The following is a 12,009-nucleotide window of genomic DNA, read 5'->3' as shown; positions in this document are numbered from 1 at the left end:
CTTTTCATATAAAATTATTAAATGTGTGTGTTAATTAGCATATATTGGATGAATTTGATATTTAAATTTGAGTTTTAAATATAAATTGTGTAGGTATTCGGATTGAACAAAAACAAAGAACACATTCTCTGATGTTGAGTAAGCCACATGGCCCACCGTAAAAACCTTAAATCCAGCTTTTGCTGACATATTTTAATTCTGAACTTAACGTAATATAAATATACAAAATTACAAAAATCGTATTGCTGGCAGGTGTCATCCTCAGTAATGAGATGCAGTTCGGCCAGAATAATTACGCACCCAATCATAGCGGTAACCTGTGGGTTGCAGCAGCATGCCCACACAACTTCTTTGAATCTGTTACTACCCAGTAAAACCATCCGTTGAGTGCAGGGACATCTGGACTAACACCAGTTACTAGGTCACAGCGGTGTGGGCAGTGCGAACTGCATTTGCCTACACAAATGCTTCAAATTATAGTCCTATTTGTATAACGAAGTAAAGCAGGACGAGCAGATTAGAGTTTGATGACCCATCGACAACGAGGTCATTAGGGACCTAGAGCAAGCTCGGATTAGGGAAAAATAGGGAAGAAAATCTGACTTGCCCTTCCAAATCAACCATTCCCGCATTTGCCTGGAGCGATTTAGAGAAATCCGAGGAAACCTACATCTTAATAGCGGGACACAGGTTTGAACCATCGTCCTCCCGAATGCGTGTCGAATGTGCCAACCACTGCACCACCTCGCTCGGTAACTAGGGAAAGGAGTGGAATATATCCTCGTGGATTACTGGTATATTAATAATTACAAAAATTTTGTATGAAAAATAGAGTATTTAATAGATAAATTTATAAAATTATTTACAAAAATGTATGTACAAAAATACATTTAATTGCACTGAAATTCCTGGTTGTAGTGCACCTACCACAGTGTTCAAATAAGGGCATGCAACAGAGGAAGTTTATGACAACGACGCCCAATCGTTTCTTTGGTAACAGTACCACCACAATAAAACTAACATTCTGTGAAGTGACTAAAGGCGTCGTTAAGTACAAATTCACGTTACTTGTTCTTTTCATGACTAAGTGCATAAACTGGACGAAATGCCGCACATATGGGAAATATCCCAGCTCACCGCTTGCTATGCAGTTAAGTGTCTTGTGAGACTCCCATTGCCTGTCTGCTTATAGCATAAGTTAAAAACTTTCACGTCACTTTTTATCCAGAAAATGGGAATTTAGACAAACAGTACCTTGGTAGTATTTCTCTTTGAACAAAATGTATACAAATGCAGTGTCAAAGACGACATTCTAGGTATAGAATAATTTACTGACGAATTCCTAGAGAAATACTGTATGTGTAACTGTTCCTGACCGCTGGGTCCATAACTCTAATCAGAGAGAATTTTTAATACTTTGGATGGCCAGTATTTTCTATCGGATCATTGCCAATCTAACAATACTGTATTGAGCACTGTACTTGCTATTACTAAATCGTGTTGTGCTGTGCTGTGTGTAGGCTCCGAAATGAACTAATGAAGCGATTCTTGGCGCTGCATTTTTTCTGGCCACAGTGGGTGACAACGAGAACAGGGCAGGGCAGGTCAGGATTCACATGGGCAATTGTATGCATATCGCCTCGGCTGTGCATCTTTTGGTAAACGTTAGGCACTTTGTTTATCTGCATGATCAATAAACCTGTGGCAGCTACAGTTGGTCTTTTCCATACTGACTACACTCATCTGACCACCTCAATATTCATAATGATGGTCCCTTTGTTAGGTCATAATAGCCCTATCACGTTTCTGTACATTTTCGATGCTAGCTTTACATTCTGTTGCTCAAGTTAAATACGCCACATGCAGGAACGATTATAATAAATCAAAATGAAAGTTACTAGCTGCAGCTGTGGTAAACAGCACCTGCAGTAGCGGAGTGATATGGCAACGGTAAAAGCAAAAACACCAGAGATGCTATAAAGCTTATTATCCAATTGTGATGGTAGCTATTCTGTAAACAATTAGATGTCTACCATTTTCGTGCTCTGATACCGATATAGAGGGTCTTTATGTTACTTAGCCCCTAGCTGCATTAGAGCCCACTCTGTCCATATGTCTGCCCATGACTGCTGCCATTGCCATGAAATCTAGGGTTATGAAGACATCATCTGGTACTGGATCCACGCGTTTTTACACTCAGCTATTTGCTTTGCAATACACATCAGTGTAAATAGGAAGGCAAGTTAACACCTTTCTCAGAGTGAACACGAACTCGGTGAATGTCTTCTAACAACTTACGAAATTTTGTAGTATTATTTTGGTTTGAGGAATCTGTCTGCTCTGGTGGATCAATGTATAACATTTGCATTTCGATTGCTTACCCACATTTATCTTGTTTCTGTATGGCACTGAAAATATGACCAACCTCTGTCGCTGTTCTGTGGCGCTAGACATTGTTAAGTCTGTCTGAATGTCCGTGGAGGATAAAAATCTTCACTGTCAGTATTAGGCCAGTAAGGGGGAGAGATTGTGGCGTAACAGATGTTTATCAGTAAGCTTTGCGCCATTGTTCTGGATTAAATTCCATACGTACATCTCCACAGTCTCATGATATGAGTGCATGTGACACTGTTGGGAAGTTAGATGCACTTTTTGTGTTGAAGGGTTGGCTATGTGTCAGCAGCTCCCCCCTCCCCGCAATCAATCCCCCCCAACACAAAACATAAAACTATCCTGTACACACATCCATTACACTCACCTAAACTCTAGAAATACAAATACTACACAACTCTCACATATCCAAGAGGAAATGGGGAAGGGGGAGGGGGAGGGCAATTTTGCAGATGAAAATCGATACTAATAGGCAGTTGGACCCACCCCATGGTAAATCCCAGACATTTGTACTGAAAAATCTGCACAATAGTGCAAATGTTGTAAATATCGACGGTATTTTTTTTAAAACATACTTGTTCCCTCTCTCATGGTACCTACTGTCGATAATAGTAATGTCCACTATACTCTTCCTTCTTAAGCTTTTTTAGGGCACTGATAGTTTGTTGTTTTCCCCTGCAGTGATGGCTGCACGTCAGAAGTGATACACAGCCAAACTGATAGTTTTACTGATGAAGAGGTGGCCAATATGCAGCTGATGTATGAGTCACTGAATGCAATGGAAGAGTGGCAGCACGATGCTTTGCTGAGCTCTTCCCGCAGCGGCGGCACTCACATTGCAGTATTTCAGTCCTGTTCCTTCTGAACGTCGTTGAATTCTTTTTCTTTTGCCCGTTTTAGTGATTACATGTTACACACTTCCACAGTTTTGGAGCTACTTACACTGAAGCAAAGGTAATTGCGGGGAAGGGGTAATAAGCCGAATAATCATTACCTCAACGTCATTCAGTAAAGGGCCACCAGATACAGTGGGTCCCTTACACCGAAATACTCAAAGTACCCCTAAACAACATAAAAAATTGTTAGACTTCGGGTTCACCCTGCACAACAACAGTGACGAGTTAAGATGCACCTTTCTTCACATTATCGACATTAAAAACCACATCACAGAATGTTTGCCACATATCACAAAGATTTTCCTTTATTTCGTTGTTGGTCCCACTTAATGAAATCGGAAGCAGTCTAACAATCGTGTCCGTGTAACGTGCATTACACTTTCATCCCACCACTAGTTAACATGCTACATATAACTCGCAGATCGGAGCACGGAATTAAGGAGAAAAAAAACATGCGCAAGTTTCACTGAGCTGCACACTGAAATGAAGGTGGCAGTGTTTCGTTCCTGCACCTTTAGTAACCACCGAGCACACGACAGTTCCGTTGTCGCTAGAAGCAGGCGCCGGGGTTGAGGTGGCAGTAGCGCGGCCACATGGCCTCTGCGCGCACGCCGCGCGCCACCAGCCGCTCCCTGTGGTGCGACAGCCGCTGGTAGGCGCGCCGCAGCGTCGGCTCGTCCCGCCGCGGGCTGCCCGGCGGGGGCAGGTCGGGGTGCACGCCCGCCGGAGGGTCGCTCCACAGCCGCTCTGCCAGCGCCGCCGCGCGCGGCCACAGCCGGACGTCCAGCGTCTGGTCGTCCACCTGCCGAGACAACAAAACGATAGAAGCACATTCTCACTGTGATACGCGGCAAAGCGAATTGGCTATCTGGTCACGAGAGATGGGGGTGGGGGGCGGGGTGAGGGAGTGGGGCAAGCTGTCCGAGGAGGGGGAGGGGAGGAGAGAATCGTTGCTACTGCCGGCGTTACTGACCGCGAGTAGTAGTTAACTGTGGTAGTTCATATAGGGAAGGTGACAATGTATAAGCTTATGTGGGTAAGTGGAAGTTAAGTAACTCAGTTGTGTGCAAATTATGGAAGGAGGGATTTAATGCCGAGTGAAGCAGGATTCACGTCTCTGCTGCAAAGCAGACTAAATACATCTACATCGATACTCTGCAAATCACATTTAAGTAACTGGCAGAGGGTTCATCGAACCACCTACACAATTCTCTATTATTCCAATCTCGTATAGCGCGCGGAAAGAATGAACACCTATATCTTTCCGTACGAGCTCTGATTTCCCTTATTTTATCGTGGTGATCGTTCCTCCCTATGTAAGTCGCTGTCGACAAAATATTTTCGAGGAGAAAGTTGGTGATTGGAATTTCGTGAGAAGATTCCGTCGCAATGAAAAACGCTTTTAATGATGTCCTGCCCAAATTCTGTATCATTTCTGTGACACTCTCCCCTATTTTGTTGTAAGACAAAACGTGCTGCCCTTCTTTGGACTTTCTATGTACTCTGTCAGTCCTATCTGGTAAGGATACCACACAGTGCAGCAGAATTCTAAAAGAGGACGGACAAGCGTAACGTAGGCAGTCTCCTTAGTAGGTCTGTTACATTTTCTAAATGTCCTGCCAATGAAACGCAGTCTTTGGTTAGCATTCCCCGCAACATTTTCTGTGTGTTCCTTCCAATTTAAGTTGTTCGTAATTTTAATACCTAGCTATCTAGTTGAATTTACGGCTTTTAGATTAGACTGATTTATTGTGTAACCGAAGTTTAATGAGTTCCTTTTAGCACTTATGTTGTTGACCTCACACTTTTCGTTATTTGGGGGTCAGCTGCCACCTTTCGCACCATTCAGTTATTTTTTATAAATAGTTTTGCATTTGTTTTGATCTTCTGATGACTATTAGTCGATAAACGACAGCGTCCTCTGCAAACAACCTAAGACGGCTGCTCAGGTTGTCTCCCAAATCATTTATATAGATAAGGAAGAGCAAAGGGCCTATAACTCTACCTTTGGGAACGCCACAAATTGCTTCTGTTTTACTCGATGACTTTCCATCAATTGCTACGAACTGTGACCTCTGTAACAGGAAATCACAGATCCCGTCACATAACTGAGACGATATTCCATTTCACTACGAGCCGCTTGTGTAGTATAGTGTCAAAAGCCTTCTGGAAATCCAAAAATACGAGATCGATCTGAAATCCCTTGTCAATAGCACTCAGCACTTCATGTGAATAAAGAGCTAGTTGTGTTTCACAAGAACGATGTTTTCTAAACCCATGTTGACTGTGTGTCAATAGACCGTTTTCTTAGAGGTAATTAATTACGTTCCAACATAATATATGTTCTAAAATCATGCTGCATATCGACGTTAACCATATGGGCCTGTAATTTAGTCGATTACTCCTACTACCTTTCTTGAATATTGTTATGACCTGTGAAACTTTCCTGTCTTTGGGTACGGATCATTCGTCGAGCAAACGGTTGTACATGATAAGTATGGAGCTAATGCATCATCATATTCCGAAAGGAACGTAATTGGTATACTGTCTGGACCAGAAGACTCTTTTTATTAAATGATTTAAGCTCTTTCACTACTCCAAGGATACTTACTTCTACGTTACTCATGTTGGCAGCTCTTCTCTATTCGAATTTTGGAATATTTACTTCGTCTTGTGAAGGCATTTCGGAAGGCTGTGCTTAGCAACTCTGCTTTGGCAGCACTGTCTTCGATGGTATGTCCATTGCTATCGCGCAGAGAAGGCATTCATTTTTCTTGCCGCTAACATACTTCACATACGACCAGAATCAATTTAAAATTATTTTTATTGACTATACAGATATTTTTCGGCCAGCTGTTTGCTCAGTACTATCAATAATGCAAAAAATGCCTTCTTTGCAATAAACTTCGCAGCATTTATCACAAAATTAAATTCCGAGCTAGCAAAGAAAAACTGACCAGGATTTGAATTTAAAAGGTGTCACAATGAACGAGTCATTACCTACACACGAGAGAACGTACTTGCGGAAGAAACATCTTACATTAGATTTTTTACGAACTATGAAGTATCATAATTAAAGTAGCCATTTATTTATTTTAAAGACGAACACTACACTGAATAAATGTTCCAAAGTGACTGCGCCAAGAGTACTGTCTAACGACGTTTCATTGCTGTGACTGCAGAATTTTATTCGAGTTCTCTATGCTTAACAGGAAGACTTCGGACAGCCATATAGAAATGGACAAAAACAAAAATACACAGGAACGATGATAGCCAAACTTCTGGCGTTAATTACAGAACACCAGCCATCTCTTCGTTCTATTGACAAAATTTGGCGAGAAAATGGTATTCGCTTTGCTGTTACCATCACACCTACAGCTACATTCTCTAGAACTGGACTGGAATCTCGTATAGATTAGGATCCATAGTCTTAATACGCAGCATGAACGGTGATGAGACAGTAGGGTGCGCACAGCTTCGAACTGACACTGTGGGCCATAGGCTGAATGCTAGTTTCATAAGAATTTCTTTATTTTTTACTAGCCTTTAAGTACTTTCGTGTGTATGATCGTAAATAAGTGCGAAGATCGTTGAGTAAACTAGACTTGTTTATAGCTGCGAAACTCATGAGAAACAAGTACAGCAGAATGTTAATGATTTAAGTTTCTCCTTAAACTTATTGAAAACTACATACCACTCCATTAAGATATCGTTCATACTGCGATCATGATGGGGATAACAGTTAATCTTAATTTTTCTAGAATGATTATCACCCTAGACATTATTAATGTTAACATTTGTATACGCCTGCAGTGTATGTAGTATGAAATGAATTTTATGTCTTTCACACGTACTTTGTAACTAACACAATGAATGCGATTATCAGCTGTCATCAAGCGACAGTGAAAGAGAAAAACTGAAAAAGAAAAACCTGTTTGTAGAAGGATATAATGCACGAACATTAGTGTACTACCTTGCAACTTTACACACAATGCTCTCTCACTGTGTCACAGACTGAGATTTTAACAGGTCATAAGTAAATCCGGGTCATCGTCATACCCTGAACAAACCACCTCTAGGATGAACAGAGCTGAGTGATATACCGGACATCTTAAACATCACCATTCAGTCCATTGTCCAAATGCCATCCCCAACCCCATACCCTCCCGTTGTATGAAGGTTTGCTAGCTTTGGAATTCATTTCTGTACAATAGAAATTGTGAAGCCCTAACATAGTTGATATTTCCTTGTATTGTTCACAATTTCGTAGGAACAGCTGCCGAATAACCCATTTATCAACGCAGTCAGAGCATCTACAGCGTCTATCCTGGAAGTTCTGAGACTATTTTATTCCTGGTAACAAGGGACATCAGAGCAGGAACTACGGCGGCAGTTTGAACTGGCAACTGTAAACAACAGATGCGCAGGCGACCAGTCAGTCGTGACAAGGCAGTATTAAAGAATGAATGTGCGCCCGTAGTGTGTCAACCCTATTGTGACAAGTCACAGTGGGGCAAGAACTCCAAGTCAGGCGTTCAAGTCACAATGTTTTGAAGAAGAGAAGTTTATGCAAAGTTTGTCCCGCACACCTTGACTTCCCAAAAAAAGACATGGCCACCTGCCGCGACTTGATTGATGTGCAAAACTGGGAAAAAAAAATCACAGGTGACGAGACTTATCGATATGAACCCACCACAGAACGAGAAAGGCTAAAAATTGAAATGGAGGATCAAACGCTTTGACGACATAACAGATATTGAAGAAAATGTTAAGTGTGAGCTGAGCACCATCATCGCAAAAAGGACATTTAACTTTCACATGGTTGTATGAACGTTCCATGCATGGCACTCAGGCGGCCGGGAAGGGAGGGGGGGGGGGAGGAGGAGGAGGAGGAGGAGGAGGAGGAGGAGGAGGAGAATAGAGACTATTTGGAACTCTTTAAGCATTTAATCCATCTTGTTGACATTTGTTTATTTTTCAGTAAACCAGCCTCTGAACTTTGACTGACGGGGTATAGTGTGTGCAATTTTCTGCTTTTTCCTTGGGGTAAACACAGGGTCTCCCAGAAAGAGAATACAAAAACGTTTATATTTCAGTACCTATTAAAATTTGTAAGTTTATTTGTCCGACATTGTACACAGCAGCTCAAACATTTTGAGGCACAGTTCAACGTTGCATCCGTTTGTAGCTCCACAGATATCGAAACGGTACTCCACTGCTGGCCACATGTTCATAAGCACGACAGGTGTTACAGCTTCTACTGTGGCGTGGATATGTGACCTCTGATCCATCTGACCTTTAATACTTGCTCTGTTAACAATGCAGTCCATAAATCCACATGCAATGAAATTCAGCAGTGTCAGATCGTGAGACTGACGGGCACGAGGCAATGCAGGTATTGAAGTCCATGGAAAAGAAATAAAAACGTTGAGGTTCGCTGATTACATTGTAAGTGTCAGAGACAGCAAAGGACTTGGAAAGCAGTTGAACGTAATGGACATTGTCTTGAGAGGAGGATATAATATGAACATCAACAAAAGCAAAACGAGGATAATGGAATGTAGTCGAATTAAGTCGGGTGATGCTGAGGGAATTAGATTAGGAAATGAGACACTTAAAGTAGTAAATGAGTTTTGCTATTTGGGGAGCAAAATAACTGATGAGGGTCGAAGGAGGGGGGATATAAAATGTAGACTGGCAATGGCAAGGAAAGCGTTTCTGAAGAAGAGAAATTTGTTAACATCGAGTTTAGATTTAAGTGTCAGGAAGTCGTTTCTGAAAGTATTTGTATGGAGTGTAGCCATGTATGGAAGTGAAACATGGACGACAAATAGTTTGGACAAGAAGAGAATAGAATAGAAGCTTTCGAAATGTGGTGCTACAGAAGAATGCTGAAGATTAGATGGGTAGATCACATAACTAATGAGGTATTGAATAGAATTGGGGAGAAGATGAGTTTGTGGCATAACTTGACAAGAAGGGACCAGTTGGTAGGACATGTTCTGAGGCACCAAGGGATCACAAATTTAGCATTGGAGGGCAGCGTGGAGGGTAAAAATTGTGGAGGGAGACGAAGAGATGAATACACTAAGCAGATTCAGAAGGATGTAGGTTGCAGTAAGTACTGGGAGATGAAGCTTGCACAGGATAGAGTAGCATGGAGAGCTGCATCAAACCAGTCTCAGGACTGAAAACAGCAACAACTGATGGACACACGTCCAAATCGAACGCTCTCAAAACTCCGCCATTTCTCTCCCCATATCCACCACTGCTGGCGGCTCACCAACTGCGCAACGCTACGCGCTGTTAACAGCCAACTGCCCAACACTACAATAGCATGCACTCCAACAATGCAAACCAACCACAGCCTTCACACAGCAGTCAGTGGGTTTCATACAGAGCGCTACGTGGCGTTACCAACATTGAAACCTAAACAGCCTACTTACAACAACCAGACAGGTTTGTTTAGTTCTGTCGGCTGACCTTTTCGGACCAAAGGCAGGCCTCTCCGCCCAGCAGCCTGAAGCGCGCGCCCGACGGGAAGGCGGCCCACGGCCGGTGTGAGTAGACTGTCTGCCACGTGGAGACGGGCCCGCAGGGTCCGGGGCCCCCGCTGCGGAAGTCGCCCCAGCCGCAGTCCAGGTACCACGCGTCCACGTGCGACACCACGGCGCGGAAGCCCGCCAGCAGCACGGGTAGCGTCTCGTTCCACTTGCTGCCGCCCCACACCTGCTCACAACAAAATACACCATCAAGCGCTGCAGCACCAACTGTACGACTCACCTTAAGTCTACCACCAAACTGATGAGCGAGCAGTGTGGTGTGTGTGCGCGCGCGCGCGCGCGCGCGCGCGCGGTGTGTGTGTGTGTGTGTGTGTGTGTGTGTGTGTGTGTGTGTGTGTGTGTGTGTGTGTGTGTGCGTGTGTGCGCGGTGTGCGCGGTGTGCGTGTGGGGTGTGTGTGTGTGGTGTGTGTGTGGTGTGTGTGTGTGTGTGTGTGTGTGTGTGTGTGTGTGTGTGTGTGTGTGTGTGTGTGTGTGTGGGGGGGGTGTGTGTGTGTGTGTGGGGTGTGTGTGTGTGTGTGTGTGTGTGTGTGTGTGTGTGTGTGTGTGTGTGTGTGTGTGTGTGTGTGTGTGTGTGTGTGTGTGTGGCGGGGGGGGGTGTAGGTGGAGGGTAGTGGCCTTTCCTGGAAGACCCCTGCTACTTCTCTACAACACTGCCTGCCACAGCGTCCCAAAGTACTCGCGAACACAATGTGCGCGGCACTTGGAGGCCGAAGATCTACCTTTCTCTGCTTTGCTCGGTCGTCCTACACACACACACACACACACACACACACACACACACTGAAATGCTGCTAGTGTGGCACTGTGAGCCGGGAGTCTATATGGGGAAGTTCGGCCGCCGGGTTGCAAGCGTTATTTCAGGTGACGCCACGTTAGGCAACTTGCGTGTCGGTGGTGATCGGATAACGATAACAACACACAGTCCACGAGTGGAGAAAATCACCAACCCGGCAGGGAATCGAACCCGGTCCCGCTGCGTGGTAGGCAAACGCGTAAACTTTCAGCTAAACACGCGAGCGGTCCTTCTCAGAAGTACTCGGTACAACGCGATATTTCCTTTAGCACTGCGGTGTGTCTTTTTCGGCCGGGATGAGACTCTTCTGTTCGGCAGAATCGTTGTGTCAGCGCTGTTACCCTTCGCTATTTGTTCGCGGGTCCACTGACTGCACACAAAGAGGCAATCTAGCGAAGTATCTCCACAGACCTTTAAAAATGAATGCAAGTAACAGCAGAGATGACAATTCTCAATCTCTATTGCGCAGTCGCATAATCGACGGATATCGCAAATTTTCTACGGAATGGCATTTTCAACGCCATACAAAAAAAATGAGGGTTCAGTTCACGACGAAAGTAAAAAATTACAACGGTTGGCAGACGACATTCATTGTTCTGTACATTGCATTCTGCGCTACATTTGCAGGCGTGGAGTACGTGGTGGTACGAGTGTCAACTGTGGAGAAGTAGCAGGTATGATTCCACAGTCAGTTTAACAGTTTTCGGTGGAACTGAACGAAGGGTACGGAGACACACATTACTGCGAATTACGTTTGTTGTATCAACAGTCATGCCTGGAATGATTTCTGTGGTTTACAACTTGCTATTGTTCAATTTATTAAGGGAAAAGGAGAATAGAAATAAAAATTAGAACGTGGAGAATGGGTTGAAGACCTCGCATTTTAAGCCGACTTTATATTGCCCACAGTGAGACACTGCAAGGCTGCATTTAAAAAGAAAATGGCATTCGGGGTTAAATTCAGTCAAAAACAGTGCAGTCCCTCACGCGAAAGTACCATTTCCACGCTGCTCTTTGAACACTCCTCGTATAGTAGGATTTGTTGCGTTTCTTTGCAGCCCATCAAAAATCTTTCACCTCCTAGAGGAAACAACGAAGGAATTAGCTATTAATTCTAAAGAATAATTGGACTGTACTGTGTTGGATGATGGTTTTGTGGGGCGCTCAACTACGCGCGGTCATCAGCGCCCATACAAAGTCCCAATTTTCACACAGTCCAATTTTTTTCACAGTCCCATCTAGCCTCTGTCACGAATGATAAAGAAAGGATGAGGCCGACACAAACACCCAGTCCCCGGGCAGAGAAAATCCCCGACCCGGCCGGGAATCGAAACCGGGATCCCGTGATCCAGAGGCAGCAACGCTA

The 12,009-nt window shown here is 43.9% G+C and overlaps 1 protein-coding gene across 3 annotated transcripts in view; it reads right to left on the bottom strand.

Annotated features, from left to right (window-relative positions):
- Window positions 1–815: 815 nt before the first annotated feature.
- Window positions 816–12,009, bottom strand: part of LOC126262314 (probable beta-hexosaminidase fdl) — an 880,573-nt gene continuing 869,379 nt past the window's right edge. For all 3 annotated transcript variants that reach the window (XM_049958865.1, XM_049958867.1, XM_049958866.1), the window contains exons 10-11: window positions 9,771–10,016; window positions 816–4,089 (exon numbers count right to left, since the gene is read on the bottom strand). In XM_049958865.1, the coding sequence (XP_049814822.1) occupies window positions 3,838–4,089; window positions 9,771–10,016 (498 nt within the window). In that variant the 3' untranslated portion in view covers window positions 816–3,837. The remainder of the gene's footprint in view (window positions 4,090–9,770; window positions 10,017–12,009) is intronic.

The sequence above is a fragment of the Schistocerca nitens genome, chromosome 6, assembly GCF_023898315.1.
Source record: "Schistocerca nitens isolate TAMUIC-IGC-003100 chromosome 6, iqSchNite1.1, whole genome shotgun sequence".
Taxonomy (NCBI): Eukaryota; Metazoa; Arthropoda; class Insecta; order Orthoptera; family Acrididae; genus Schistocerca; species Schistocerca nitens.
This window is presented reverse-complemented; position numbering and strand designations above follow the sequence as displayed.